Source organism: Heteronotia binoei, chromosome 6 (genome assembly GCF_032191835.1).
Source record: "Heteronotia binoei isolate CCM8104 ecotype False Entrance Well chromosome 6, APGP_CSIRO_Hbin_v1, whole genome shotgun sequence".
Lineage (NCBI taxonomy): Eukaryota > Metazoa > Chordata > Lepidosauria > Squamata > Gekkonidae > Heteronotia > Heteronotia binoei.
Window position 1 is genome coordinate 106177055 of NC_083228.1, and position 26868 is coordinate 106203922.

General features: G+C 41.9%; 1 protein-coding gene across 3 annotated transcripts in view; it reads right to left on the reverse strand.

Moving 5' to 3' along the window:
- Positions 1-26868, reverse strand: part of PLOD2 (procollagen-lysine,2-oxoglutarate 5-dioxygenase 2) — a 91062-nt gene that overhangs the window by 40132 nt on the left and 24062 nt on the right. For all 3 annotated transcript variants that reach the window (XR_009555588.1, XM_060242314.1, XM_060242313.1), the window contains exons 2-3: positions 16830-16921; positions 12569-12705 (exon numbers count right to left, since the gene is read on the reverse strand). Coding sequence is in view for 2 of the 3 variants with exons in the window: in XM_060242314.1 (XP_060098297.1) it covers positions 12569-12705; positions 16830-16921 (229 nt within the window). In the remaining variant the exon portion in view is untranslated. The remainder of the gene's footprint in view (positions 1-12568; positions 12706-16829; positions 16922-26868) is intronic.

Sequence of the window (26868 nt, forward strand, 5' to 3'; positions counted from 1 at the left end):
ACATTTGTGCTGGCAGAACAGGTTTTCTAGAAAGGCATTACAGCAGCTTCAACCAGGATCCTCCCCCCTCCCCCCAGGGATGTTCAGAGATCCAGATGAAGTGTCTGATCCAAACTGATTTTTGCCTTCTCTGGAGACAGGAAGGAAATGAAAGAACTCTGAAACACAACTTGTGCAATGGCACAAGTATGTAGGTTGCAAGTAATCAATATGCTAAATCAGACAATAAACCCTATCAGAAGTAGTACTAAACAAGACATATGAATACATTATAAACTACAAAATGAACTCCTAGACTTTGTAGTTATATAATGGGACAGACCTGGATGGCCCAAGCTAGCCTGATTTTGTCAGATCTTGAAAGTTGAACAGGGTCGGCCCTGCACCCTGGTCAGTATTTGTGTGGGAAACAACCAAGAAGTACCAGAGTCACGACTACACAAAGGAAGGCAACAGCAAACCACCTCTGAACGTTTCTGCCTTGAAAACTTCATGGGTTACTATAAGTCAACTGTAACATGATAGAAATGAAAATAAAAATAGGCTGATAAATTAAGAACAGATTTCAGCTTCACTGATACAATTAAAACAGCTAACTGTTGTACCAATAAAAATGATTTCTGTGGCACAGAATTCAGCATTAATTCATGAAAGATGTTGGTTATCATCAATAATATAAACTGGTAATGACTGAGTTCAGTTTGCAAAAGTTATTTAAAGAGAATTTTGGGCCAAGACAGAAGGGCGCTCAGATCTCAATATCCGTACAAAACTATACTATCCCGCAGATTTGTCTATCTGAATAAAAATACCTAAGGGATCCATGAATTTTAAGAGCCTTATAACTCAACCAAAATGCCTTCACTTATGGTTTCCTACTCCAGCTTTGGAAATTTCAGGATATTTCAGGACAATGCCTGGAGAGGGAGGGAGTTCAGCAGGGATATCCACCTTCCAAACTAGCTACTTCCTCCAGGGATGCTGATCTCTGCAGCCTGGAAACAGCTGTAATTCCAGGAGATCTCCAGGCCCCACTTGAAAGTTGAGAAGAAATATATAGGAGTGGAGCATTAAGGTTATACAGAGCACCGCTGACTTCAGTAGACATGGAATACAGCTGTATGAAATACTTTTGTGAATTGACTGTCCCAACATGTTTCCCGGAAGAAAACTATTACAGAGCAAGGGATTATTGTAGGTTTTAAGACCTCTGAGCAGTGTATGGTGTTCTTTGTTTTAAGGGGGAGGGGAGACCCTTCTTTCTATATATACCAAGAAAAGGGATAGCAATTAGTCTGGTTACTCATGTTAGAATAATTGTACTGTGAATGCAAGAAGTCAAAGACACCACTATCAAAGCACTGAAACAATTATTGATTTGATTCCATTCAAGCAAATCTTTGCTAGCATAGCATCCAGTTGCTTGCATCTAACAACTACTTTCCCAGCAAATCAAAGAACTTCCCATAAATGCAGAGAGTTAGATGCAGTGATGCACAAATGGAAAAATTAAAATTCCTTAGCACAGCTTTACTTCAGAAGAGCTTGTGCAACATCTCTGTCTCCTGGCCAAGTTTGTTCATAAATACAATGGGTTGTATACACAGCATCTTATGCACCATTCTCCAATTTCTCTCATACTGGACTTCAGGAAGTCATTTTAAGAATGAAGAAGATGCTAGGCTGACTTCCTGAAACCCTGGGATTCATTTTGTACAACTGGAAATTCCAGTGGAGGCAATACAATAAGTTAGCGCAAGCAGATACTGTGGTTTTTTTCTTGCATTTCCATTTGCACAAGAGCTCTAGCACAAGTGTTGTGTCCTAGGCTCAAATGGGAGAACTGTTACTTTTGGAGGGAACTGTTACTTTTGGAGGGAAGCTGAACAAGCCAAAGCTTGTACTCCACACCAGGGTTCCAGAGAAGGCCTAAGCGTGCCCAATCAGGGGAAGGATTGAAACATAAGTAGCCAATCAACATCTAGGCTCATACTGTACCCTGATAGGCCCTTAGGGCCCTGTAAATAGCCAATCCATGTATATAGTTAAGGACCAATCAGAAGGGGGCAAGAATTGTATAAAGGAGCGGGAAGTTTGAATAGAGCTCAGTCTGTGTGTGTGTTCCTGAAGTAAAGCTTGCTGAAATCACTCTCCGACTCTGGTCTCTTACTGCGCCAACCCCAGTACTTTACAACAAGTGTGGCTTTTGTGCTGGAGTCTGTTGCAGAGTATGAGCCTAATATGCAGAATCACTGGATTACATGTTAAACAGCATATAGCTAACAGCCATTGGGAAGGTTCCATGCCTTGCTTGTAGGGTTTCTGAAGGTATCTCATTGACCACTGTGTCTGATCCATGAGTCTGATCCAGCATGTCTGCTCTTAAAGTCTTGTCATTTTGAAAAGCATTGGGATAGTAGCATACTGTGCATAAAGTGCCAGTCACAGTCAATTTATGGTGACCTTGTAGGGTTTTCAAGGCAAGAGATGAACAAAGGTGGTTTGCTATTGCATAGTGATCCTGGATTTCCTTGGTGGTCTCCTTTCCACATACTATCTGGGGCTGACTGGATATTCTGAGATCTGGCTAGTCTGGGCCATCAAAGTCAGGCTAGGTATAGAATTTCCTGGATTAACAACACAATCATGGTGTATATGTTTTCATCAGTATCCAAAGCTGTTCATAGTTTGTTTTGTTTTTACCAATCTACAGTTTTTTCTGCAGCTTTTCAGTCCTTTTCTCTTCATACATATCCATAACAGAGTGCAAAATACACTTTGGCCATCTTCCTTCTCCATCTCTACATACGGACTTGCCAGAACATACTCTCCAGCTGCTGAGAGCACTCAGAGATCTCTGGCAGCCTTCACCCTTCTTCTGTCTGTAATTTCCCTTAGTAGTAAAAAATTCAGAGGCAAGAGTGCTTGAACTCCCTGCTTTTTGGCAGCTTCAATCCACTACAGGAGAGAAGAACAACATCCTTTATTTGTTGTACATTTCTGCAACCATTAATATGTGCTTAAATAGATCTGCATTCTACAAAGATGCAGAATATGAGGAAATTCTTTCCCCATTTATTTTCTCCCCTTATCTTCTCCCTCCACTTATCAGACTGTATATCTATGAATATCTCAAGCTGCTTGTGGTTTCTTGGTTTCTTCCACAGCCTCCCTCCAGCTTCCTGACATTGCCTTCTGTCTCCTCTACAGAGTTCCCAGACAACTACTCCAACTAGGCTTCCCAATCCCCAGGTCCCAGCGGGGGATCCCCCATTTTTACAGGCTTCTCCCCCCCACCAACCAGCTGGCCGGCGGGGGAAGCACAGCCCCCCACAATCACCATGTAGTTTTAGAGCTCCTGCAGGTCCGTTTTTAAAATATGTGCCTTTAAGGCTGAGCAGGAAGCAGGAAACAGGAAGGGCTTCAGAGAACAGACCCTCCCTTTGTTTTGCTTTCGTTTTCAGATCAAGTAAAGTTCTGCAGGAACAAGACCCAGTAAGTATTTGTGTGTGTGAGAGAGGGAGGGGGCAGGGGATTCCCTGGTTTGGAGGCCCTCCCCCTGCTTTAGAAAGGTGTGGGGGGGAAATGTCTACTGGGCACTCTGTTATTCCCTATGGAGAATGATTCCCATAGGGAATAATGGGGAATTGATCCACGGGTATTGGGGACTCTGGGGGGGCTATGTTTTGAGGTAGAGGCCCCAAAGTTTTAGTATAGCATCTAGTGCCTTTCCCCAAAATACCCCCCAAGTTTCAAAACAATTGGACCAGGTGGTCCAATTCCATGAGCCCCAAAAGATGGTGCCCCTATCCTTCATTATTTCCTATGGAAGAAAGGCATTTAAAAAGGTGTGCTGTCCCTTTAAATGTGATGGCCAGAACTCCCTTGGAGTTCAATTATGCTTGTCACACCCTTGTTCCTGGCTCCACCCCCAATGTCTCCTGGCTCCACCCCCAAAGCCTCCTGGCCCCGCCCCCAAAGTCCCCAGATATTTCTTGAATTGGACTTGGCAACCCTAACTCCAACAGACCGAAACGCAGAAAAGACAGTGAGAAGATAAGATAATGAATTTACCAATGTTTAGGACCAAACAAGGCAGCTTGATATAACCCTTATCCAGCTATGAAGATAGAGGAGGTGAGCAATATCAAGTGGGACATTCCATACATTACAAGGGGTAATGTGGGAAGCTTTATAACTCTTCAGTGAGGTATTAGATTTCCCCCCCCAAAAAAACAGAAGTGGGTGGTTCAGCAGGAACAGGGCATGTAGTAATGAACAGCATATTATGCTCAGGAACAGACTCCATGAAAAACAGCTAACACACAGTTACTCTTTGACTGTCTTTCAGTACAGCAGAGAGAGGCATATCTCTGGTATGGAAAAATATAATTGCCCTTTTCTTTTCATACTTCTTGCTTATTAACTATTCACTTTCGGTGGCATGTATTGCCCCAATATACATGAAAAAAAAATACTTATTTAGATATTTATATTCTACTCTTCTCCCAACTGGAACCTAAAGCAACTTAAAGCATTGGGTTTTTTCCTCAATGTTATGCTCACAATAACCACCCTGAACAAGCTGCCTTGTTCATTCCTAAAGATTGGTAAATTCATTCTCTTATCTCCCTACTGCCTTTCCCTCTGTAGGAGTAGTTGTCTGGGAAGTCTGTAGAGAAGAAAAGGTCAGAAATTGAGATGGAATGATAAACCTAATGACACCTAACAAGCTTCAACAGAATTCTGACTCACAGATCCTAGTCTGATACCATTGTAGGATGATGTCACCATATCAATAAGCATATTAAGAAGGCTCCACCAATGGTCCTTTTCCTCCTTGGCTTAACTGCACCACTCAAGGACTTTCCTGAATCTCCGGTACAACAGTTCCAGTAGATATTAGATATTCTAGTACAAGGGGCAATTCTGGTACCATGAATAGGACAAGAAAGCATGGTATCCCTTTGCACTATGAGGCCAGCAGCAGAACACAGACACATCAATTAATCCTGCCAAAGTTAGGATCATAATGTCGATAAACACACAGAAATGACATATGTACATGGCAGATACAAAGACTGTGTGTAACAGAGGCTGTGCACATAAAAAGAGCAAACATCCCAAACTAAAAGCAATTATTTAATTAGAAAATTTATATGTAATCTCTCTAGAGTCCTTATATTTTACTTTATGGCCTGTTCAATGCAGGCCATAAAGTAAAATATAATAAAATAATAAAAACAGAAGAAAATATAATAACAAAAAACCAAGGCATAACTGCAACATAAAAGCCTGAGGACATCTATGGCATCAGTAGATAAGAACATTCTAGTTTTCTAAATCCTTAATTGAACTCCAAGGGAGTTCTGGCCATCATGTTTAAAGGGACAGCACACCTTTTTAAATGCCTTCCTTCCATAGGAAATAATGAAAGATAGGGGCACCTTCTTTGGGGGCTCATAGAATTGGACCCCCTGGGGGACCAATTGTTTTGAAGCTTGGATGGTATTTTGGGAAGAGGCACTAGATGCTATACCGAAAATTTAGTGTCTCTACCTCAAAAAACAGTCCCTCCAGAGCCCCCGATACCTGCAGATCAATTCCCCATTATTCCCTATGGGAATCGTTCTCCATAGAGAATAATTGCCCAGTAGACATTTCCCTCCTCTCCCCCCTCCCTGCCGCTTTCTGATAACCCAAAAGGGGGGGGAGGGCCTCCAACCCAGGGATTAGCAACCCTCTCTCTCACACACACACACTTGCTGGGTCTTGTTCCTTCACAACGACATCTGAAAAGAACAGGGCATACTCTCTTTCTCTCTCTCTTTCTCTCTCTCTCTCACACACACACTCTTAGCTGCTCTGAAACGAAAGCAAAACAAACCAAGGAACTGTGTTGCTGACCCCATGAAGTACTTCCTGCTCAACTTTAAAGGCACACACAGACACACACACATTTTGAAATGGACCTGTTTGTAGGTTTCTAAACCTGCCCAATATCTAGAGCTGCATGGTGGCTGTGGGGGCAGGGATTCCCCCGCCGGCTAGCTGGCTGGGGGTGGGGGGGAAGCCTGTAAAACCAGGGGATCCCCTGCTGGGACCTGGGGACTGGAAAGCCTAAAGCATGCTTTCTCAGATACATCTGGGCTCAAAATTTGTTCTGCTGCTTCAAACCAATACAGTTGGCCACGTGGATCTATCTGAAGTATTAAGAGTGCCCTGGTGTTTACAGGGAAGGGAAGCTAGTATAGCATAGACTTCCACAGTCTGAGCCTGCTTCAGTGGAGAGGGCGGGATATAAATCCAATAAATCTATAAACCTAAACCTATCTCTTCAGATCTTGGAAACTAAAGCAGGGTCAGTACTTAGAAGGGAGACAACCACCTCTGCTTCTTACTTGACTTGAAAGCCCCTTGCTAGAGTCATCATAAATCACAGCAACTTGACAGAACTTTACATACATACACAATGTTTAGGAGACATTTGTAAAAGCAAAGCAATCCACCTTAATGAAAAAAAACCCTACCAGCAGCTACTTCTTAGTTATGACCCATTACAAAAGTCACAGCTGTGTGGATATTCTACTGCCAAAAGTGTAGAATTACTAGAGTCTGGACACTATGCTGAACTAAAAGTAAAACTAACTTGTGTGACTTGGCTGTGCATTTTTCTACCTTTTCGCTTTAACTCCCCTGTGTGGATTGAAGCTTGCAAAATGACCTTGACAGGTCTGAGAGAATGAAAAGATGGTGCATATGTTAAAACTGGCCTCTCAGAGGAATTGAGTTTTCATCTGCAGATATAATTCTGAAAGATACATTAAGGAAAAGAACTATATCCAGAGGCCTTTACTAAAGTTCACACTTGGCCTGCCTTGTCTGATTTTGGAGAAATAGTTATTAACACATGGTATAGTTGGTCTCTATTCCCTCCAAATTACTGACATTATACAGAAAAAAATATAGAGCAGCTGATTCTATGGGCATATCTAAACTGGGCTACTGAGTTCTCATGGCAAAAGATTTTATGAAAAAGTACATAAAATATTCCCTGATGGAGGAAGTGATTATGGCTCATGGAAGATTATAAAGCCTGTATATGTATACTACTCAGTGAGTGCTGACCTTTTTTTTTTTAAAATGAATTTCCACTCTGGCTAATTTTGTGAATTGTTCAGACCAGAAACCATAGCAGTAACTGGAACACACAGTAAAAGAAAACAGATGCTATAGCTATTAAAGAGATAAAACTTGGAGGGCATTGGCTGCGATCAGATGAGCTGTTTGGTCTGTTGTGATTGCTTCTCACAAATGGATTTGAATTACATGATCAGACAGCAACGTCTGTATTCCATTCTGCAGTTATCAGCGCCGCATGCTCACCACCCCCAACTTTCTCGACACCAGAGAAAGTTTGGTATTCACAACACATCTCCAGATGTTTGCTTGCTCTCTTACAAAGTCAAGCCATTGGGAAAGTCAGATCACTCACTTCTATCTTTGCTGCCTTTTTTTTGCAGTTAGCAGTGTACACTCAGGTGGATATCTGCTTGCTCCATTTCCCCATCCACACAATTTTGAGAGGATTGTGAGTGTTTCTAATGTTTTTAGAGAGCTGTGCTTTGGATAGGTTTCTGTGCAGGTCACCAGTCTCAGTTGCAGCCTCTTCAGCTTGGCCAGCCCCCCCTCCCAATTTCTTCAGCTATTGGGGACTCAAGTGAGGTGAGGACACAGCCTCAGTCCAAAGGCTAGCTCTTGTTGCTGGGTTGGGGGGATGGGCTTAATGACCACAGCAAGGGGACAGCCAGAGAATAATAATAATAATAATAACAACAACAACAACATATGTGTTACATATGTGTGGGTCAATATGTGTTCTGGTTGAGAGAAAGAGATTGAGTTTCTTGATGCTCTCAATGACTGTGCTATGGAACAGATGGTCTCAGAACCTACCAGGGGTAGGGCGATCCTGGATATGGTCCTAAGTAATGCCCAAGACTTGGTGAGAGATGTAAAAGTCATTGCACCGCTTGGGAGCAGTGACCATAAATACACTGAGATGAGGAGGCATGTGAGGAAGAAACTGAAAGGAAAGGTAAATACGGTCAAAACCCTTGGGGAAGCTTGGAGACTATTTAAAACTATAATCCTAGAAGCTCAGATAAAATACATATCACAATACATACCACAAGATATAACATGTGCCTTGCCTGATGTGTAGGAGTCGTAACAAATTGAGAGAGTCCTAGGGTTGCCATGGAAGACACCAGGCCCATCGCCTGATTGGAGGCAGCGTTGTCAGCATGAATGTTGAAGTCACCCAGGACCATAAGCCCTGGGTACTTCAATGCCCAGCCCGCCACCGCCTCCATCAGGGATGGTAAGGCCCTGGCTGGTGCGTTAGGCTGACGGTACACCAGCCAGATCACCAACCCCTCTCCGACATCCCACGCCAGACCGGCACACTCAATACCATCGATTGTTGGGGCCAGGAGAGCCCGGAAGGAGTCACCCTCCCGTATGAAAAGCGCCACCCCTCCCCCCTCGCCCGCTGGTCTGTGATTGGTGAAAGACCGAGTAACCCGGGGGAGTCATCTGGGAGAGTGCAACTGTCTCCCCATCCCGCACCCAGGTCATGGTCACGCAAGCCAGGTCCATGTCCTGCCGAAGCAGGAACTCGCTAAGGATCGAGGTCTTATTATTTATGGACCTGGCGTTGCATAACACCAATGACGGAGACAGGCAATTCCTCTTGGCCCCACTACCTGTCACCATTGGGATGGGAAGTAGATTGGAAGAGGGCCGAGCACTAACCCCTACCCTCATTGGCAGCAAGGCATCAGATGAATCAGGGATTGTGGCAGGGTGAGTGTGCAGAAACCAAACAGGGGGAAAAGGTGCCCCACCACCTACTCCATGGTTACCATGCAGCAAGAATCTGATTGGTCAATCACGGTGAGCATGCAATGCAGCTAAGTAGGGGCAGGATGTCTGATCCAACCATTCCGGATCTTTAAAAATCCTGATCAAATTAGAAGCATGGCCACAACAGGATAAGCACGCTGTCTAACTGCAGCCATTGCTTACTTTTTATAAAGACAAGTAATTGATAAAGAAGTATGGCAAATACACACAAGCACAGGTTGGTTTAAAACAGGAAAGGGGGGAGGAGGAATCTTCCAGAGATTTGTACAGAATGGCAAGTATTTAGGAACATTGCGAAAAAGAAAACCTAATACCTACGATGAAGTTGTCTAGTGGATTTATGAAGACTCCTGCTGTTTTGCTTTCCTCAGGGTTTGGCAGAAGGATGAATGTAAAAAGTTTGTCTTGGAGTTTATCCAGCTTTTTTTTTTTTAATTGGTTTATGCTACAGAAAACCCTTCATTCATTTAATTGGTTTACGCTACAGAAAGCCCCAGTCTGTACTAGAGCACAGGGCACAACAGAGAAGAGTCTGGGGGAGAAGAGAAAGTGACTAAAAGCAGTAAATACCTCTTTGCAAAGGCTTTGCTGCAATAACAGCAACTTTCAGTCCATGAAAGGATCAAGATGTGCTCTGGAGCACTTGGTTCCCAGACAGCATTTTTCACCACAAAGCAGAATGACCTATTGTTGTTCCTTCTCTTTATCTTTACCAGAATGGTAGGATACTGCAGTGTCCAAATTGTTTTTGAAGTGGCAGCAATGGCAGCAATGTAGGAAAGGGAGAAGAAAATACAAATACTGAAGCTTTGTTTACATATTCCTTTTATGATCCATTGTAATTACAGTTCATTAATGAAGTGTTTGTTTTGAAATGCTGCCTGTTAAAATTCTCTCAAAACAAAAATCAAATTTGGGGGAAAGGACAAAATATTTTAATCTTGGAGTTTTTGGTTTTCTTTCTAGCATCTCTTTAGAGCTGGATTGTGGCAAAACCCAGTTTAGTAACCTCTAATTCTTGTGCTGCACAAGTATTAGAGGTTTTCTGAGGAAATGCTTCCATATCAAACCATCCTCGCATTCTGTCTACATTTGCACTGTTTAAGGTAATCAAGTCTGGGTTGGAAAATTGCTGGAGATTTGGGGTGGAGCTTGGGGTGGGCAGGGTTTGGGGAAAGGAAGGACTTTAGCTGCATATAATGCCAAAGAGTCCACTCACTGAAGCTGCCATTTTCCCCAGGGTAATTTATATCTATAGCAGGGGTGGCTAAACTGTGGTTCGGTAGCAACATGTGTATATTGTGTAGCTCTCAAAGCCCCCACTGCCCCATCAGCTGACTTGGAGAAGGCATTAATCTCTTTAAATCACTTGGAGAACTGCATTTAAAATTAAAGTTGCTTTCTTTCTCTCCCTCTCCCATTAAATTTGCCATCCTCCCTCCTTGCAGCTCTCAAACATCTGATGTTTATTCTTTGTGGCACTTACAATAAGCAAGTTTGGCCACCCCTGCTCTATAGTCTGGATATTTGTTGTATTTACTAGACTCCAAGGCCCACCTGGAGACTGGCAAATCTAGTTACTGTGGCGTTTAACACCACAGGAGGCCAGGGACAAACAGTAGTCTTTGGAGAAAGGTGAAGGTGGTATTGTGAAAAGATGGTTCCCCATAGTGTAACCCTTTGTTTACCACTCCTGCCATAGCTTCTACATATTTTGCAAGAGATTTTTAATGCACTACAATTGCTACCTACATAAATTAGACTTATAGCTATTTTAAACATTATTTTGATTGTTCTTAAGAAAAATCAAAATAGGTCTGCTACAGTACAGAATATCGATACAGACACAGATACAAAGATGACTCATTCTACTATGGGAAGATGGAACATTTTGCAGGCTGGCCTGGATCCCAGGTTATTAGAGCTCAATGGGGACTTCAGCTTTATTTCACCATAAATAGAATTAAGAACCTTAAACTGCCAGTAAAAAAAACCCTGCTTATATTTGCAAGCTTAGGCCCCTCTGGTTTTTGTCTCTTTAAAAAGAATTTTCCTAAAATTTAATTTATTTAAATTAAGACTTCCAAGACTTTCTTGGCCCCTTTCTAAGTCACTTGAGTACACTGAACCAAGCTTAAGCTTTCTATTCATAAGCAGAACTTCCACAGTAAAACAAGGTTCATAAAAAGAAGAAAAAAACCTTGTTATTAAAACTATCATTTACAGAAAAAGAAAATAAACGGTTGAGTAAGAGTAGCCTGAACTGCAGAGTAAAGGAAGAAAGAATAACTAAACATTGAGAAGTTCAGCAGTTGAATTGGCTGCCCAGGGAGGTGGCCGGTTTATGCTGCCTAGGAAGGTGGTGAGCTCCTCCTCATGGGCGGTCTTCAAGCAGCAACTGGACAAACACGTGATGGATGCTCTAGAGCTCAATGGAGACTGAGCAGGAGGTTGGACTAGATGGCCTGCATGGCCCCTTCCAACTCTGTCACCGATTTTGCACACACCTTAGTCCACCCTCACGTCCATCTTCTCCGCACGGCGTCCTCCCGATTTCCCACTATTTGCACCGGGGCTGTAGCAAACATTGAGGTTTTCGCACAGCAAATGGAAACTGCTAAAAACCAGTTTCTGTTTGCTGTGCAAAACCCGCGATATTTGCTGTAGCTCTGACACAAATAGTGGGAAATTGGGAGAATGCCGCGCGGAGAAGATGGATGAGAGGGCGGAGTAAGGTGAGTGTGAAATCGGTCTGAGATTCTATGAATCCAATCCTAGTTATCACATTTCATTTTCCATTTGAGTTATAGTCCCTGGTCTCTGCATCTTCTTATTACTATGCACTGTTTTATAAGTCTTTGACAGAATGATAAAGAACACTTAAGTACTTTAAGAGGCAATCAATAACCATGATTCATCATACAATCACCTCATATATGTCCCCTAAGATTTTATCTCCAACACAACCATCTGTTTCAGAACTTCATTTGACCCAGCCTCCAAGGCTCAACCCAGCAATTTCTTTTAGCAGGCATGTGGAGGCAAACAAACAAACACAAGGGACACTACTGAGCAAGTTAAACTGCTGTTGGCTCCTACTGAGGTTATGGGAGGAAACACCCCTTCAAAAAGTGCTAAATCATCAAAATGGCTTGCACCTGAACATGTGAGTGCTCATTTTAGGAATCAAGGGCATTATTACACTTAAATATGAAGCTGGCTTGGCCTTACTGCTGGTCTCTGATAAATACATACATTCTTTACAGAAACCCTTGCTCTAAATTGCCAGTTGGAGAATTCCTTTGTCCATTTATTTCTGATAGGAATGAGTAACCCATAATACAGCAATAGATGTTTTGCAGCGTGTCACATCTAGATAACATGTTTTCCTTTCAAACCAGTCACGGCACAGTGACAGTTTATGCATCTGCAAATCCTTTGAACAAACACAGCCTGCCTTCTCATACAGCCTCACAACACTGTCAGTGGAAAATAAGGAGTCACTTTTCCCCAATAAAAAGGCAGAGGAAAAAATATTTGCATGCTAACCAGCATCATTTTATAAAAATGCTGACATTTTATAAGCTTCCCAAAGTTTATAGCAAAATTTATGAAAGCCAAAACAAGGGGATTATCTTACCAGTCAACATACATAACCACCAGATCCTCCTGATCTGCATAGGTCTCCATTGCAGATTTTAGCAGTCGGACTTTCTGGCCTCCTCCAATAGAGCTGAGAGCATCACCTCCTTTCCACTCTTCACCTTTCCCAAGGATCTTGGAAACGAAAGAAATAAGTTCCTCTTGTAGTGAGCAGGAGTGTTATCACATAACAGGTATGGTTACGTCTAAAGAGTAGGTAAGCATCTTAAGAGACTTTTTGGCATGGCAGCATCTAGCCCACATTGCACCATACTTCAGATCATCTTGCAAACATACACAACAGTCCATTCTTCCACTTTCTGTATTCCCAAGCCTTCTTCAAGAGTTCAGCCAAAATGAACCAAGTGCACAGATTATTCCTTTCTTTGCAAAAGGAACTTCAACCCAAATAGAACAAATGAGGTGGTTTAGTACATGAGAAAAAGATCTCACAAGTGAGTGACAGAAGTGCACTTCCAAACAATACTTGCAACCATATCCTATGTCCAACAACAGTGAAGTAAATATTGCAAGTCATGTATACTAGCAATACTGTCCCCTTCAGCTAGTACTTAATATGGTCTCTATGACCAAACTAAAACCAAACTACTTCCTGACTGCAATTTTAAGGGATGCATTTGACCACAAACAAAATATAAAACAGAGATATTTAGAGTGTCTTGCAGTGTAAATTTATGTAGAGCTGCTCCAGTCTAAATCCAATGAAATCACTGAATGATTAAACAAATGAATTTTATTTGTGAAGTTATGGGTCTGGCAGTTTATCATATGCAAAACCACTTCAGCTTGATCACATTCAGATCAATGAGATTAGACTGTAGAATCTCTGCAAAGGATTGCCCTATTATCACCATAATCCCACAACTAATATTCATTTCTTTAATCATTCAGTCATTCCATTTTTTTCCAGACAGACTACTGAGCTAGTTTACAATTAAAATCTATAGCAATTTCTAATTAAAGCCAATTGCTAAAATGCATTGTTTCTTTTTAATTTTTGCAGTATGGCCCATTGTGTCCCCAGACAAATAATTATATTAAATATCTGAACTTTCATTTCTTGTTGAACTGAGTGGGATTTCTACTGCTGCAAGAGATATCATTATACTTAAAAGGATTCTGTTTTAGAAGCATTCAGTCATAATCCGTCTCAGTCTTCACACTGCTTAAACCATCTTGCCCAATTCAACAGGGACCTTTAGATTCAGATATTTGGTTTATATTTGGCTAAAGAGTAAGTGCGAAGCTACTATGCGTAGACGTATGATGTCTTTGAATCAAAATCCCCACTAATATCATTTCCTATAATCCTGTTTAGAGCAGCCAAAAGAAAACACCCCCCCCCCTTTATCCTTTCCACTCAGCCAAAGCAGGAACAATCTTCTACTGATATTTCAGTTCTGTGCACATTTTCTAGAAAATGGCTGCTGTCTATGGAACTCCCTCTGAAGTAAACAAGTTTAACATTTTGCCTTTCAATTTTTTAAAAAAAAAGTTCAGTGAGAGTCAGACAAACACACCCCTTCCAATATAAGGAGCTCCAAAGTTAACATGTATCACTCCGGTGTGTCAGGGCCCATAACATTTTCCATGTCCTAAGTAGCACGGAGCACAGTGACATCACTCTAGAAATATGAGCAAGACAATTCCTACCAAAATAGCAACCCAGCAATTACTTCCCACCACATAAATTACTCATGGCTCTTTCTTGCTGAGAAGAAGAAAATAGGGTTAGAATTCTTAAATACTGTACACACAGCAAGTGCTCAGCTTTCTTTAAAGGGAGTATTTATACTTGCGTAGAAAAAAATAGTGGTCAAGAGAAGTGATAAAGGCTAGGTATGGTGTAGAATAGCATTTATCTCACCACTATAATTTTACATAATTATGATTTCTTAAAGTGATTTCACACAATTGGAAATAAATTTCAGAAGGACACATTGATACTTAATTGGCATATAGCATGCTCTGTACAGAAATGCTGGGAGAGGGGCTCTGTTCGTTTTACAGTCTCATCCTCTGATGAAGAATTCATTTTGGCCTGCTTCCCAGTTCAGCACTCCACAATCACCATGATGACCATCCCTCACATGATCAATATGTTTTACCCAAACTGTTGTTTGGATGAGACAGGTACTGCTGAATCAAAAAGTCTCTTTGCATATTTGAGAAGGGTTAGAAAAGAGGGAGTGGAAATGTTTTCCTACCATCTGAAGATGAAGATTTGGATCTGCAGCTTTGACCTACAGAAATTCAGTGAATAAGTGGATATGGCTGTACATGCTGGCTCTCTCTTAAGCAGGGATGTGGATTCAACCGGCTCCCATTTGTGGCGCCGCAGGAAGGGGTAAGAGGGAGGGCAGTCTTTTCTGGGTGGAGGGGGTGGGCCAGGTCAAGCATGGGAGACAGGGGCCCATCCCAGCCTGATGCTGGCCCTAAGGGCTATCTCTGGGGTGGGCTGGAGGGCAGGGGTGGCCAGCTGCTACTTAAGATGCAGCACCGCCTCTGCCTGTCCTCTTTGGCCATCGGATGGCTTGGCCCACCCTCCCAGCCCCTTTATTGAGGTGTTTTTTTTCCAGTGGTTACATATGTGTTGTCTTTTTGATTTTCTTGCCACAACTTGGTGGTATCAGCATGGCCTGGATCCATTCTCAGGAAAATCAGCTTGCATACCCACTTCCAGAGTGTGGGGATCCCCTTAAGGGATCTTGGCGTGAGGGGTAACTGATGTGCCCAGCCTAGGAGCATGTCCAGGGGATTACCCTCATGCTCAGGTGGCAGGGGGGACCACCTCTGGGCTTTCTCCCTAGTGGAATCCCAAAACCTGCCATCCCAAGGTGACCAGCAGAACATCGAATGGCAGGTGGGTCAGCCGATGAGTGGGATCTTTATCCCATGCTATGCCAAGGCTTACTATAGCTGTAACCAATAAAGTTGTGACCAATTTTATTCCTTCTGAAAATGGTGTACTTGTGTGTTATTTCAATTGAAACTAAATAAAACTAGAATGTGTTGGTAGGGAGGAATTTTGTCTGGGGTACCTGCCTCGGCCCCTCCCCTTGGTGCTGGAGCCACAAATTAGGAACTGTGAAAAAAACTAGCATCCCTTTCTGAATAGTCAGAGCTTGTGCTGCCTGCACAGAGCTCTAGACTCTGAGTCTCTGGGGTACAACCCGCTGGCATGATTCCACCCCACCCCCCCAATCACTGTTAACTGTACCTATGGCTTTTTACATGAACAAGGGCTACAATATACACAGAAAGTCTGGGTGTAAGTATCTGTCCACTTATGTGCATTTTGCTGGGACTATGGTAAAAACAAGGCAGGGAGATTTTCTTGGCTTGTAAGGCAGAAAGAAATTCTGCAGTACTAGCATTCCATTGCTGTCCACAACAATGGGACGGGATTGGCATTTATGCTGCCTTGGCTAAAGCAGTGAGACATGCCCTAAGAGCTTGTCAATTTTGCTGAATCTGGATTTGATTGTTCAACTGGTTAGTTGGAATTATTTTACTGAGGAAAAAATAAATAAAGGCAGAGTCCTGAGTAGGCCGAACAGAGATACACACCATTATTACACCTTTATGCTTCAGTCAGTCTCAAAGGAACACGGAAAGCCAAAAAGTTTATTTTGTCTCCATTGCCCTTGAATCTCTGTAAGAGGGAATTCCCTTTGAGGTTACACTGCTAAGTAGTGAAGATTCTAACTCAGTTACCAATGTTTACTTACAAAATCAAGTGCAGGGATCTACATTCCATGAACAAGTAACTTTGTAAAACAGAAGCTGGGGCACGACCAAAAAAAGCTAAAGTTAGGCAGTGGTCCCATTAAAACTGAACTCGCAGTAGAAAAAGGAATCATTTTGAAATGACTGTAAATGTTCAACAGCCACTGGAAAAGTGGAATGGAAAGAGAGATAATATTTACCCAAACTGAGAACTGAACCTTTTTCAACAGCTGAATCTGTAAACCTGTGGAATAATCTCTAGAGGCAAAATGGAAAACTCCACCATCTGGAATATCAAGAGTGAGACTAGGTAAAACACTAGCAAGCCCACAGTGGGGAATAATTCTGATCTGGCAAAGATGTGCAATAAGTAGCACTGAAGGTATTTTCCATGACCTCATTCTATTACAGCTTTAGTACAGTGCAGTCTATGTGAAATCTCTCTCACACACACAAACACACATGACATTCTTTCCAATACTGGAAAAGATCAAGACAGTATACAGTACCTTAACTGTGTAGTTGAAATGCTTTGCTGACTGCATGAATCGGTGAAAGCCATCTGTTTCCTTGGTTGCAACAGTTAGAATTAATAACTTATCTGGTAAAGGGGGGAAGGGGAAAAAAGAGAAAAGTGGAATTTCATCACTGAAATAAATATTTCAAAGCATGCAGCATGTGAGAAAAAGGCTTGCTGACTGTTAAGCCCTCACAATGTATACTGAATAATTTAGGCATGCCAACCTCCAAGTGAGGCTGGAGATCTCCTGGAATTATAACTCCTCTCCAGAGATCAGATCCCATGGAGAAAATGGTTTCTTTGGAGAGTGAATTCTATGGTCTTTGCTATCCCCAAACCCTGCCTTCCTAAGGCTCCTCCCCCAAACCTGCAGGCCTTTCCCAACCCCAGAGATGGCAACCCTAAGATTCCAGTGAATAGGTCCTTATCAACGGTCTGGATCTGTTATGGATGAGAAGAAAATATGGACACCTGAAACCAAAGTTATGCTCAGGCAGGAACGTAATGAGGTATATAGAGCTTTATGTGAGAACCAGAAATAGCTTGTACTATGTGGCTAGTTTTTTTGAAGAATCCAAAACTGAATATCCCTGGTTTGTTGTCCTAAAAATCAATGGTTCAAAACACTATGGGACAGCACACTGGAGGTTTGATGGGAAATGGAGAGCTAGCCTCACAAAATAGGGGATTCATTTGGGTTTATTTACACTTCTGCAATAATTATGATATGCTGATACATTCTCATTTCATTTGTGTTGGTCTTTTCTGTGGGAGGTATGCTAGTTAATAAAAGCCTTTTCTTATATGGTGGTTTGATTTCACTGAAGCCTTTACCCATTTACAAAATTCTTCCACATCTCATGACAGCACTTCCAGTTTTTACCAGGAGTGATGCTGGTGCGTCAGCATGATGTCACTATGCCAATATCTTCCCCCTCCATATATGCACACCAGTATGTAAAGTCTCGCAGATGTTATGTTTTATGCATGAAGGGAGACAGCAGAGCAAACAGTTGCAATTCCACCCTCCCATGAACCTCTATACACAAAGACTGGACACATTTGCAATATGTTTGCAGTTCTGTTCTTGCCCACCCAGTGGAAGCAATTTTTGCTGCAGACTTCCAAGCAAGTGGCTAATTTTAATCAGGGTCCATTCCTTCCCCCACCCTAGCATACCCAAAGAATGTACATCAAACTTGCACCATTCTCTTTTCTCCTCAAGGCCAAAGCAGCATTTAACTATACAATCAACACAGGGTTCTTAACCTCTAGATGGGGCTTGAATGTCTCCCAGAATTACAACTGATCTCCAAACTACAACGATCATTTCCCCGGGAGAAAACGGGTGCTTTGGAGGGTGGACTCTACAGCATTATACACTGCTGAAGTCCCTCCCCTCCCCAAATCTCACCATCTCCAAGCTTCACCCCAACATCACCTACAATTTCTGAATCTGTAGTTGGCAACTTTAAGTAAACATCATCCTGGGAGGTAGGGTACATTGAGACATAGCAGGAAAGAATTGAATAGATGTAGGGAATAGAAAGCTGAATTGCACACAAACTCACCAGGCTCTGGTGCTAACCTCCATGAGCTCATTTGACATTGATACATGTACAACAATTGAATACACATAAGGAAATCTGCAAACTGAGTATTCTTGATCATTTGTAGAGTTCTCAATTGTGTGAAGAACATGGACACTCGAATTTGCATATAACTGTACATATATAAATGCTGTTCAAATATTCAAGTCAAATCCACCTGCTTCCTTCGCATGGAATCTTATCAGAAAAGAGCAATTTATTTGCCTAAGACCTTGTTTAGAAATTCTTATCTGAATGGGAATTTAAACCTCCAAGACCAGGAATGTAGGGATTATGCCATACTGCCTACATATTACTCAAGTATGTTTTCAAGAAGAGACAGCTTTAACCAAAAAGAATGAGTCAGAATGTTTCAATATTTCACATTTGATTCTTAAAAAAACAATATAAGAAAGATGCATAAAGAGATACTAAAATCTCTGGACTACAAAATAAATTTGTCTAAACTAATCCATGTGTCCTATTACTCAAGATGCTAAAAGTTCAGTCCAAAATGTAACTTGGCATTTTCAGCATACAAGTGCTGACACAAAGGCCTGGAAATGTTCAACTTCACAAGTAATAGCCTTACAAGTCTTCAAGAATCAGTGGAAGTGGGAGTTATGCCATTCCTAAGCACCTTCCAAATGATGAATTCTGCATTTTCAATACACTTGCTTTGAGTGCACAAAAAGGAAATATACATACTCATGCATTGGAAGCTGTTTCAAGCTTCTAGCTTGGTTCCATCAGAGCATTTCTGGTGACAAAAGGATTTCTGCTTGTGGAATGTAATTTTCTTACACACACCTTCCTGCTACAGCCCCAAATGTCCTCCATAACACCATACCTAGGAGGGAGGGGGTAATCAAAGAATAACATTTTGGCCTGTGTTGAGAGGAGGGAGGCAAGAAAGTCATGTTCTGTTGAATACAACCCACTATGACATCCACATAAACATCAATTTTGCAGTCATTCCATTGGCTGCCTGTCAATCAACCAGTTCAATTAAATATAATGGCTATCACATACAAAGATAACCTTGGACCCTCATATCTTAAGAACTGCCTCTTGTTCATCTGAGCAGGGCCTTCTGCTGGTACCACCCTATAAATGGGCAACTGCCCCAACACATGCATTCTCTGATGTGGCCCCCACCTAGCTGAACAGCCTGTCTTGAGGAGGTCAGGAAGATTCCCAACTTCTGACATTCTACAACAGGGGTGGGGAACGTCAGGCCCAAGGGCCATTTGCGGCCCTTAAGAGCACTTGATCTGGCCCTCGGGGAGCCTGAGTAGTGGGCATTGTGAAGGACTGCTGCTGAGGTATGTGGGTGCCTTTAAAGTTCTGCTGGGAGCAGCTGCAGTTTCCACATGAAGGGAGGGAGGGGTGGCAGAGGTGGGGGTGGGAAACAGCAACCATCAGTTCAATTTGCACTTGATTATTCCAGATGGTGTGGCCTAGTATGCTAATATTTGGGGATATGGTCTAATATGCTAATTAGTTCCTGCTGGGGGTTTTCTACAAACCCCCCCCCTTGGATATAGCATTTGCCTAGGGCAGCAGGCCAGGGGGGTGCACCAAATTAAGCTTGCCCCACATGACTTCAAATAGAAAAACAATTATTTGCATTAATTTTGCCAGCCTGAATAGTTCTCCCTTGGAGGAGCACTGTTTTTTTAAATTGATAATTTTGTATGGCCCGCGAATAATGTTATAAATATTCAAATGGCCCTTGGCAGAAAAAAGGTTCCCCAGCCCTGTTCTACAAAGTATATAAAATGGAATTGTTCATTGTTCATTTTATAAACATAACAGAATGGTTCAGGAAGATGTTTTAATAAAGGGATTGGGACTGTGGATTACACAACTATGTGTTGTATGTACTATCTGTTGATGTATGTATTATTGTATGATTAGAAGGTAATTACAACTGGATTCCTTGTAATGGAATAACTAGTTCTTGTGATTAAAAGCATAATGAGGATCTGGTTGATGTGATATTCTGGTACCCTATGTGTCAGAGCATGAAAAACATTTGGATTTATCTTATCATGATTTTATGAAAGGCCATATTGGGTTATAATAATATTATTGTTTGCAGAAAAAGACAATTCGTTATTCTTAGTATGGCACACTTTATTGCTTTTTTATGAAGCCAAAGGCAAAACAATCAGACTTAAATATGGTTAAACTTCAGATAAATGGTATTATCTTGCTCTTATTTTCAAAAAAGGGTTGCTCCTAGCAATGGGAACATTTTGAACTCCCCCCCTTCCATCTAAGGCCAGTAAATCAACTAATCTTTCTGTCTTCTCAGCCAGCATTTGGTCAATCTTGTCTGTCTTCAGTTCAGTTTGGTTACCTTCAGCCACATGATCACAGCCAGGACTTTGGCAGCTGCCTCCAGAGGTTTAGATAATGGCCCTTTCACATTACTATTCTAACCCGGATGTTATCCATTACTGGTCCAGTTCTGAGTAAAGTGATACAGAGATGGAGATTTCATATAAGGGAATTTATTCCCTTAATGAGCCATCTCTGAAGTGATCTGTCCATTTCAAACAGCACCATGCTCCCCCCACCACCTCCCTTTTCCCTATATGATCTTCCTCAAATTAAAAAAAAAATGTTCTAAACTGTGTGTTATAGCGCTAGCCTGATATAGCACTTCTTGATGTATCTCAGTGAGGCCAAGGCATCTCTATAGTGCCACTATAGCACTGAAGTGGCATTGTAGGGAATGCTATGAACATTTTAAACAGCGTACCACAGCGATTCAGAAGTACAAAGAAGCAGTTTACCTCAAGAACAGCTCAACCACGCTTTGCTATTTGGGTGCAAGTGGTTTTGTATGACAAGTAACTAAAATCTGTTAGCAGCCAGTCGCTAAAATGGTTGTGTCTGAAATGACACACACACAAAATCCACTAGCAACCAGCTATTAAAATGGATTACAAAGGTTGTCTGAAAGGGGCCAATGAGATGTAAAGCTGGGTGTCTCAGCATATTGGTGACAATCCACTCCAAAATCCCTGATGAACTTAGCCAAACATAACATAAAGGTTAAAGTGAATTGGGGCACTCCACATGTTAGGTTACAGCTAGCCAGATATTCCTCTGCTATGGACATTCTTTGCTACCGGCCAGTAAGTAATGAGCAAAAACAGTGGAGGGTGGTCCCGGTTATACAAACATTGTTTCCAGCTGATCCATCACATCAACATAGCTGACATTATCAAATGCTGCTGATATCAACATTATCAGCAGTGACACATAGTCATAAAACTGTAGCTAGAGACTGTAGCCAATAATGTTTCAGTCCCAAATTCTAGCCTGAAACCAGAAAACTGGCACTCTGCTCATTACTTATATACACTTGCAGGGGTATCAAACATGTGGCCCGATGGCCAAATCAGCCCCCCGAGCAACTGGCTGTCATCTGCTTTCTTCTCTCTCTCTCTTGCTTCCTTCTGTATAACAGCTTGCTTTGCAAGGCTTGTTCAATCACACAGGAGCTACAGAGCAAAACCTCTGTCTTCTCCATTGGCTGAGGCTCCTTCCTTGGGGAGGAAGGGCAGGAAGGATAGCTTGCTTTGTCAGGCTCTCTCAATTGCACAGCAGAGCTACTGAGCCAAGCCTCTCTTCCTTCTATTGGCTGAGGCTCCTCCTCCTCCTGGTCCCCTGGGGAAGGAAGGAAAGAGTCAGAGCTTCCTTTGCCCAGTTCCCCGGATCCTGTGGAATAAATATAAAGAAAGCACCTTTAAGACCAATGAGTGCTAATGTTTTAAGCATGTTTTTCCCCCAAGTATTTTTTAAATATATATTTAATTGTATTTGTCTGTGTCCTTTATAAAGTTTATATCTCTGCTACCTAATCTTAAATAGGTACACATATGGCCCAGCCCAACATGGCCCGGCCTGACAAGGTCACATTTATGTCAGATCCGGCCCTCATAACAAATGAGTTTGACACCCCTGAATACAGTTTCAATAAATAAATGTTGAGGTTATAATCTCTCTCCCCTTTAACCCTGCAGAGTGGGAAATGAAGGAAAGAAAAAAGCAGCCATGACAGAAGAGAAGCAAATAGATTTTCCCCAACCCTCTGAAAAACATCAGAGGAAATACAGTGCAGTGGAAAATGTGATCATATCAGACTGACTCAGACAGAACTACTAAAAGTTTCTTACAGAAACTATCCACATTTGGCAGCAACTGCAGAATCTGGTTTTGGGGCGAAAAACCATATTTTATACCTACTGTTTCAAGTGGGAGTGATAACATTAAGACAAAATGCTGCAGATTCAGGATGGGGTCAGAACAAATACAAAGACAGATGATTCCTCGACTGAATAACCCAAGAAGAAATGAGCAGGGAAAGAAATCTTTGAATAATAAAACATTGGTATATTGGGTTAACTCACTGTTCATGAAGCACACGCACACTCTACTGTTAAATTCATGACGCACACAGGATTTTATATTGTAAACTTGAATTTAAAGCACTTTATTATCACTTCCTTCAGGGAGTTCAAAGCAGTGTTGATGAGGGCAAGTTTATCTTTATAACAATTTTATGAGGCAGGACAAGCTGAGAGTTAGTGACTGGGCCAGTTAGTGACCGGGCCAGATTCCTTGCTAAGCGGGGATATGAACCCACTAGCTGTACACTATTGTGACTTACTGTATTCCAGCAACTAAAGTTTTGATCTTATGCCCCATTCCTCTAAAACCTCTAGTTCCCATCCAACCACAAAGCAATAGAACCCAAAGAAGAACCACCCTTACACTGAGGTGAATCACTTTGTAATCTCCTTTCCCAACCTTCAGCTGTTCAGCTGAACAGACAGGAGTTCAAGTGGGATTTATCACAACTTCATGTTGTGTCCCAAATTGGTCTGCAGTAGAACAGGAAGATTTGATTCCAGTAGCACATTACAGTTCAACAAAGTTTTGTGAGATATGACCTCTTGAGAGCTTTGACTCTTCAGAGATCACACCCATGTTATTGGTCTCTAAGCTGCTACTGGGTTCAAATTTAGCTGCTCATTTTGTGTCCTTTTCCTCAAAAGCAAAAAAAAAGAAGAGGTAATTCTTTTGTTTTAAACAGTTTTATGCATTTATCTGTCTTAGCTGCCAATATCAGAAAACTTTAAAAATTGTAAAAACAGATTGTAGGGATGGGCATGAGCCAGGAACATGGTGATTCATGTTGGTTCATGTTTTGTATGGTTGCCCAAACCAGTTCATGGTTCATTTAGTTCAGGAGGTGTAAAACTCACCAGGAATCTTCAGCAGGCTCTCCTCCAACCACCCTCCAAAGATTGGATTTGAAATGTCCAAGTTATAGCCCCCCAAAGCAGGTGCCCCCAGGAAAGCTCAGCTACAGTTCTCACAACAACTTACTCCTCTCTCTTTGTACTGCAGAATGGGAACTCTGTGATTAGCTCCTGGAGCTGCCAATCAAGCTATGGACTACTCCCAGAAGTCCACCCCTAGGTATTGACTGACTCAGTGCCAGACTACAAAAACAAACTGCAAAAATAAAACAAACAAATCACCAAGGGCCAAACCAGTTTGAAGCGAACCATGAATCCACCCAATCCATGCACAAATAATGAATCATGGACTGGTTTGTGCCCATCTCTAGTAGATAAGTATGAAGTAAACTGTATGAACATAGGCACTCAATTGGCCCTTCTTATGAGAGATATAAGATGCAGCCATGAGCCATGCAGGGATATACTGAAGGCCACCTTAAGTAAACAAAATAAACCTTTATACAGAATCATGTAACATGAAACAAAAGAGAATAAGGCTTATCACAGTCCTTCATGGCAGCTTGCCTAGTCCTAGTATAAAGAGCACTTTATTTTAAAAAAAAATGGTCAAGGGCTACTCTAGATTCTGGCACCTTGGAACAATAACAAAACACGGAGATAATATCTGAATGTTACAAGAGCCATCTGCGCTTTTATGGAGTAGAATCAGATGACTGAAGCATTCTCATGTAGATAGACCCTATCAAAGAATACACTACCTTCTGTGCAGTGAAAGGAAGTACATTAGGCTCAGGATTCAGTCCCACAGCATGTGATGATAGGTATAATGCTGTACCTATAATATAATGATTTGTACCTATAATAAATATTATTTCCCCCATCTTCCAGAAAAAACAGTAATGACTGGCGATATACAGAGTAATTCAGAATTAATCTCTTCATGGTTACAGAAAGGTCACACATTCCAAGCAAACTGAAGGAGGCCCTTTTTAAAAAATCACAACTATGTTCATATAAAGGTTATTATTTCTCAGCTGCCTCATCGCAGCTTGAAAGCCTATAATATGTTTCAAGTGATAGTACCTCAGTTGTCATTGGGGACAACTTCTATGAAGTAGAACTGTTAAGAATACACAGTTGTTAAAGACAGAACACATTAAGATAATGTGGTAGGCTTAAATGTGTTTACAGGAAACTCTCTTTAGGCAGATACAGGGCAGACAGAACATGCCGTCATCCTTCGATTATGTGTCTGGAATAATGCTACAATAATACATTAAATTACAGCTACATTCACTCCCCTAGGGGGTATTACTAATCCTCTGAAAGAAAATGGCTTCTTCAACTAGACTCTTGGGGAAAATACTCACTTAATTCATGTAATACTTTGTTGTTCCAATTTGTTCCAATTTTATTTATGTTGAATTTACTGCTGGCAGTCCTAACTTCAAGTGTCACTCAAGACACAGCAAAGATAAAGTTGCCTGGGCAATACCATTTTGTTTAAAAATAAAGACTCAAGTTTTTACTTACAGATTCTCTGCCCCCTAGCAATGTTGGTCTGGGTCTCAGGTACCCAAATAGGTTTGCCAATCTCCAGGTGGTGGCTGGAGATCTGGGATTATATCTGATCTCCAGACAATAGAGATCAATGCACCTGGAGAAAATGGCAACTTTGGAAGGTAGACTCTATGGCATCACACCCCACTGAAGAACTTCCCCAAATCCACCCTCCTCTGGCTCCACCTCCAAACTCTCCAGGTATTTCCCAACCTAGAACTGGCAATGCTATACCTGCCACATACAAATTCGCCCACTTGCAGTGACCCAAGGTCCTTTCTCCTGTTAGGTGAGTTAGAACCAATAATCCTTTCCTGCAATTGTATCCCCTCTGAAATTTAGTGGCTGGTAAGCAAGGAGACATCCTGCTCCATAGCTGCATTCTGTTTATGGAATCGTATGCCAAGGAAGATCTCTTGGCTTGGATCCAGTTCAGCATTTCCATGGCCAGAAGGCTACTCACCTGCAAATCATTACTTTCTTGCTTCTTGTGACCCGCTACAGACCCAAATGCTGCTCCAGGGAGACAGGGGACCTCCAGAACAGCAGGGGAGGGACACTGTGTTAATTGCAGGAAAGGATTATTTGTTCTGACTTACCTAAGAGGAGAAAGGCCCTTGGATCACTGCAAGTGGGCAAATTTGTATGTGGCAGGTATGTGAGCAGCTACTATACCATATGAGGCAACTGTGTGTAGGCAGAGGGTGGGGGTCTCATTCTCCCTTTAGCCAGGCTATCCATTTTGCATACAGGGATAGCATGTTCCTGTAATGCAGGAACTATTCAGAGAAGAGACTTCAAGAGACATTATTCATTAGTAACCAAACATCACCAATTCAGGTATACAGGACATCATAGGGTTGCCAGCCTCCAGGTCCCACCAGGAAATCCTCTGGTCTTTGGTGATCCAATCTGCCGACCCCCGGCTGGCTGCTGGGGGAAACTCCACCCCCAAAACAGGGATGTAGCCAGGCTACATCCCTAACACAAAGGCATCACTCATAAACTCCTTCTGCCTTGTCTTTGCAAGCTAAAGCAGGAAGCAATTCTGGACTTGCAAAGCTGCAAAGAAAATGCAGAATGGACTTTCCATTTTAAGGTTTCTGTGCCCAGATAGAACACACTGGGAGTAGTCTATCTGGGCACAGAGACCTTAATGGAAAATCCAGCTTTGTCTGTCCTGCAATGTATTTTAATAGAGTGGAGCTCAGTTTCACTTTTCACCATTTATATGGCCAGTTAGAAGCTGGTCCTTGCTGGAGCTGTGTGACCTTGCAAATAAAGGGTTGATGCTTCGAGCCACCATGTCTCTGCTGAATGGACCTTAGAACCGGTGCCTATTCAGTACTCTAATCTGGGAACCCACAGCCAAAGGGGGATAATACACTGAAGAGCTATTGCCAATCTGAGTAGACTGGGGACAGGGGGGAGAAGCTTGCAATGCCCAGCCATTTCATGTTTTCATAAGCACAGAACATTTTATATTTTTGGTTTATATTTTTAGTTTTTGCTGTGATTTTTGTGCTTTTTATTAATGTTTATTATTAAAATTGCATTGTCAAATCCCACTATTCACCCACCTTTCCATTTTAAA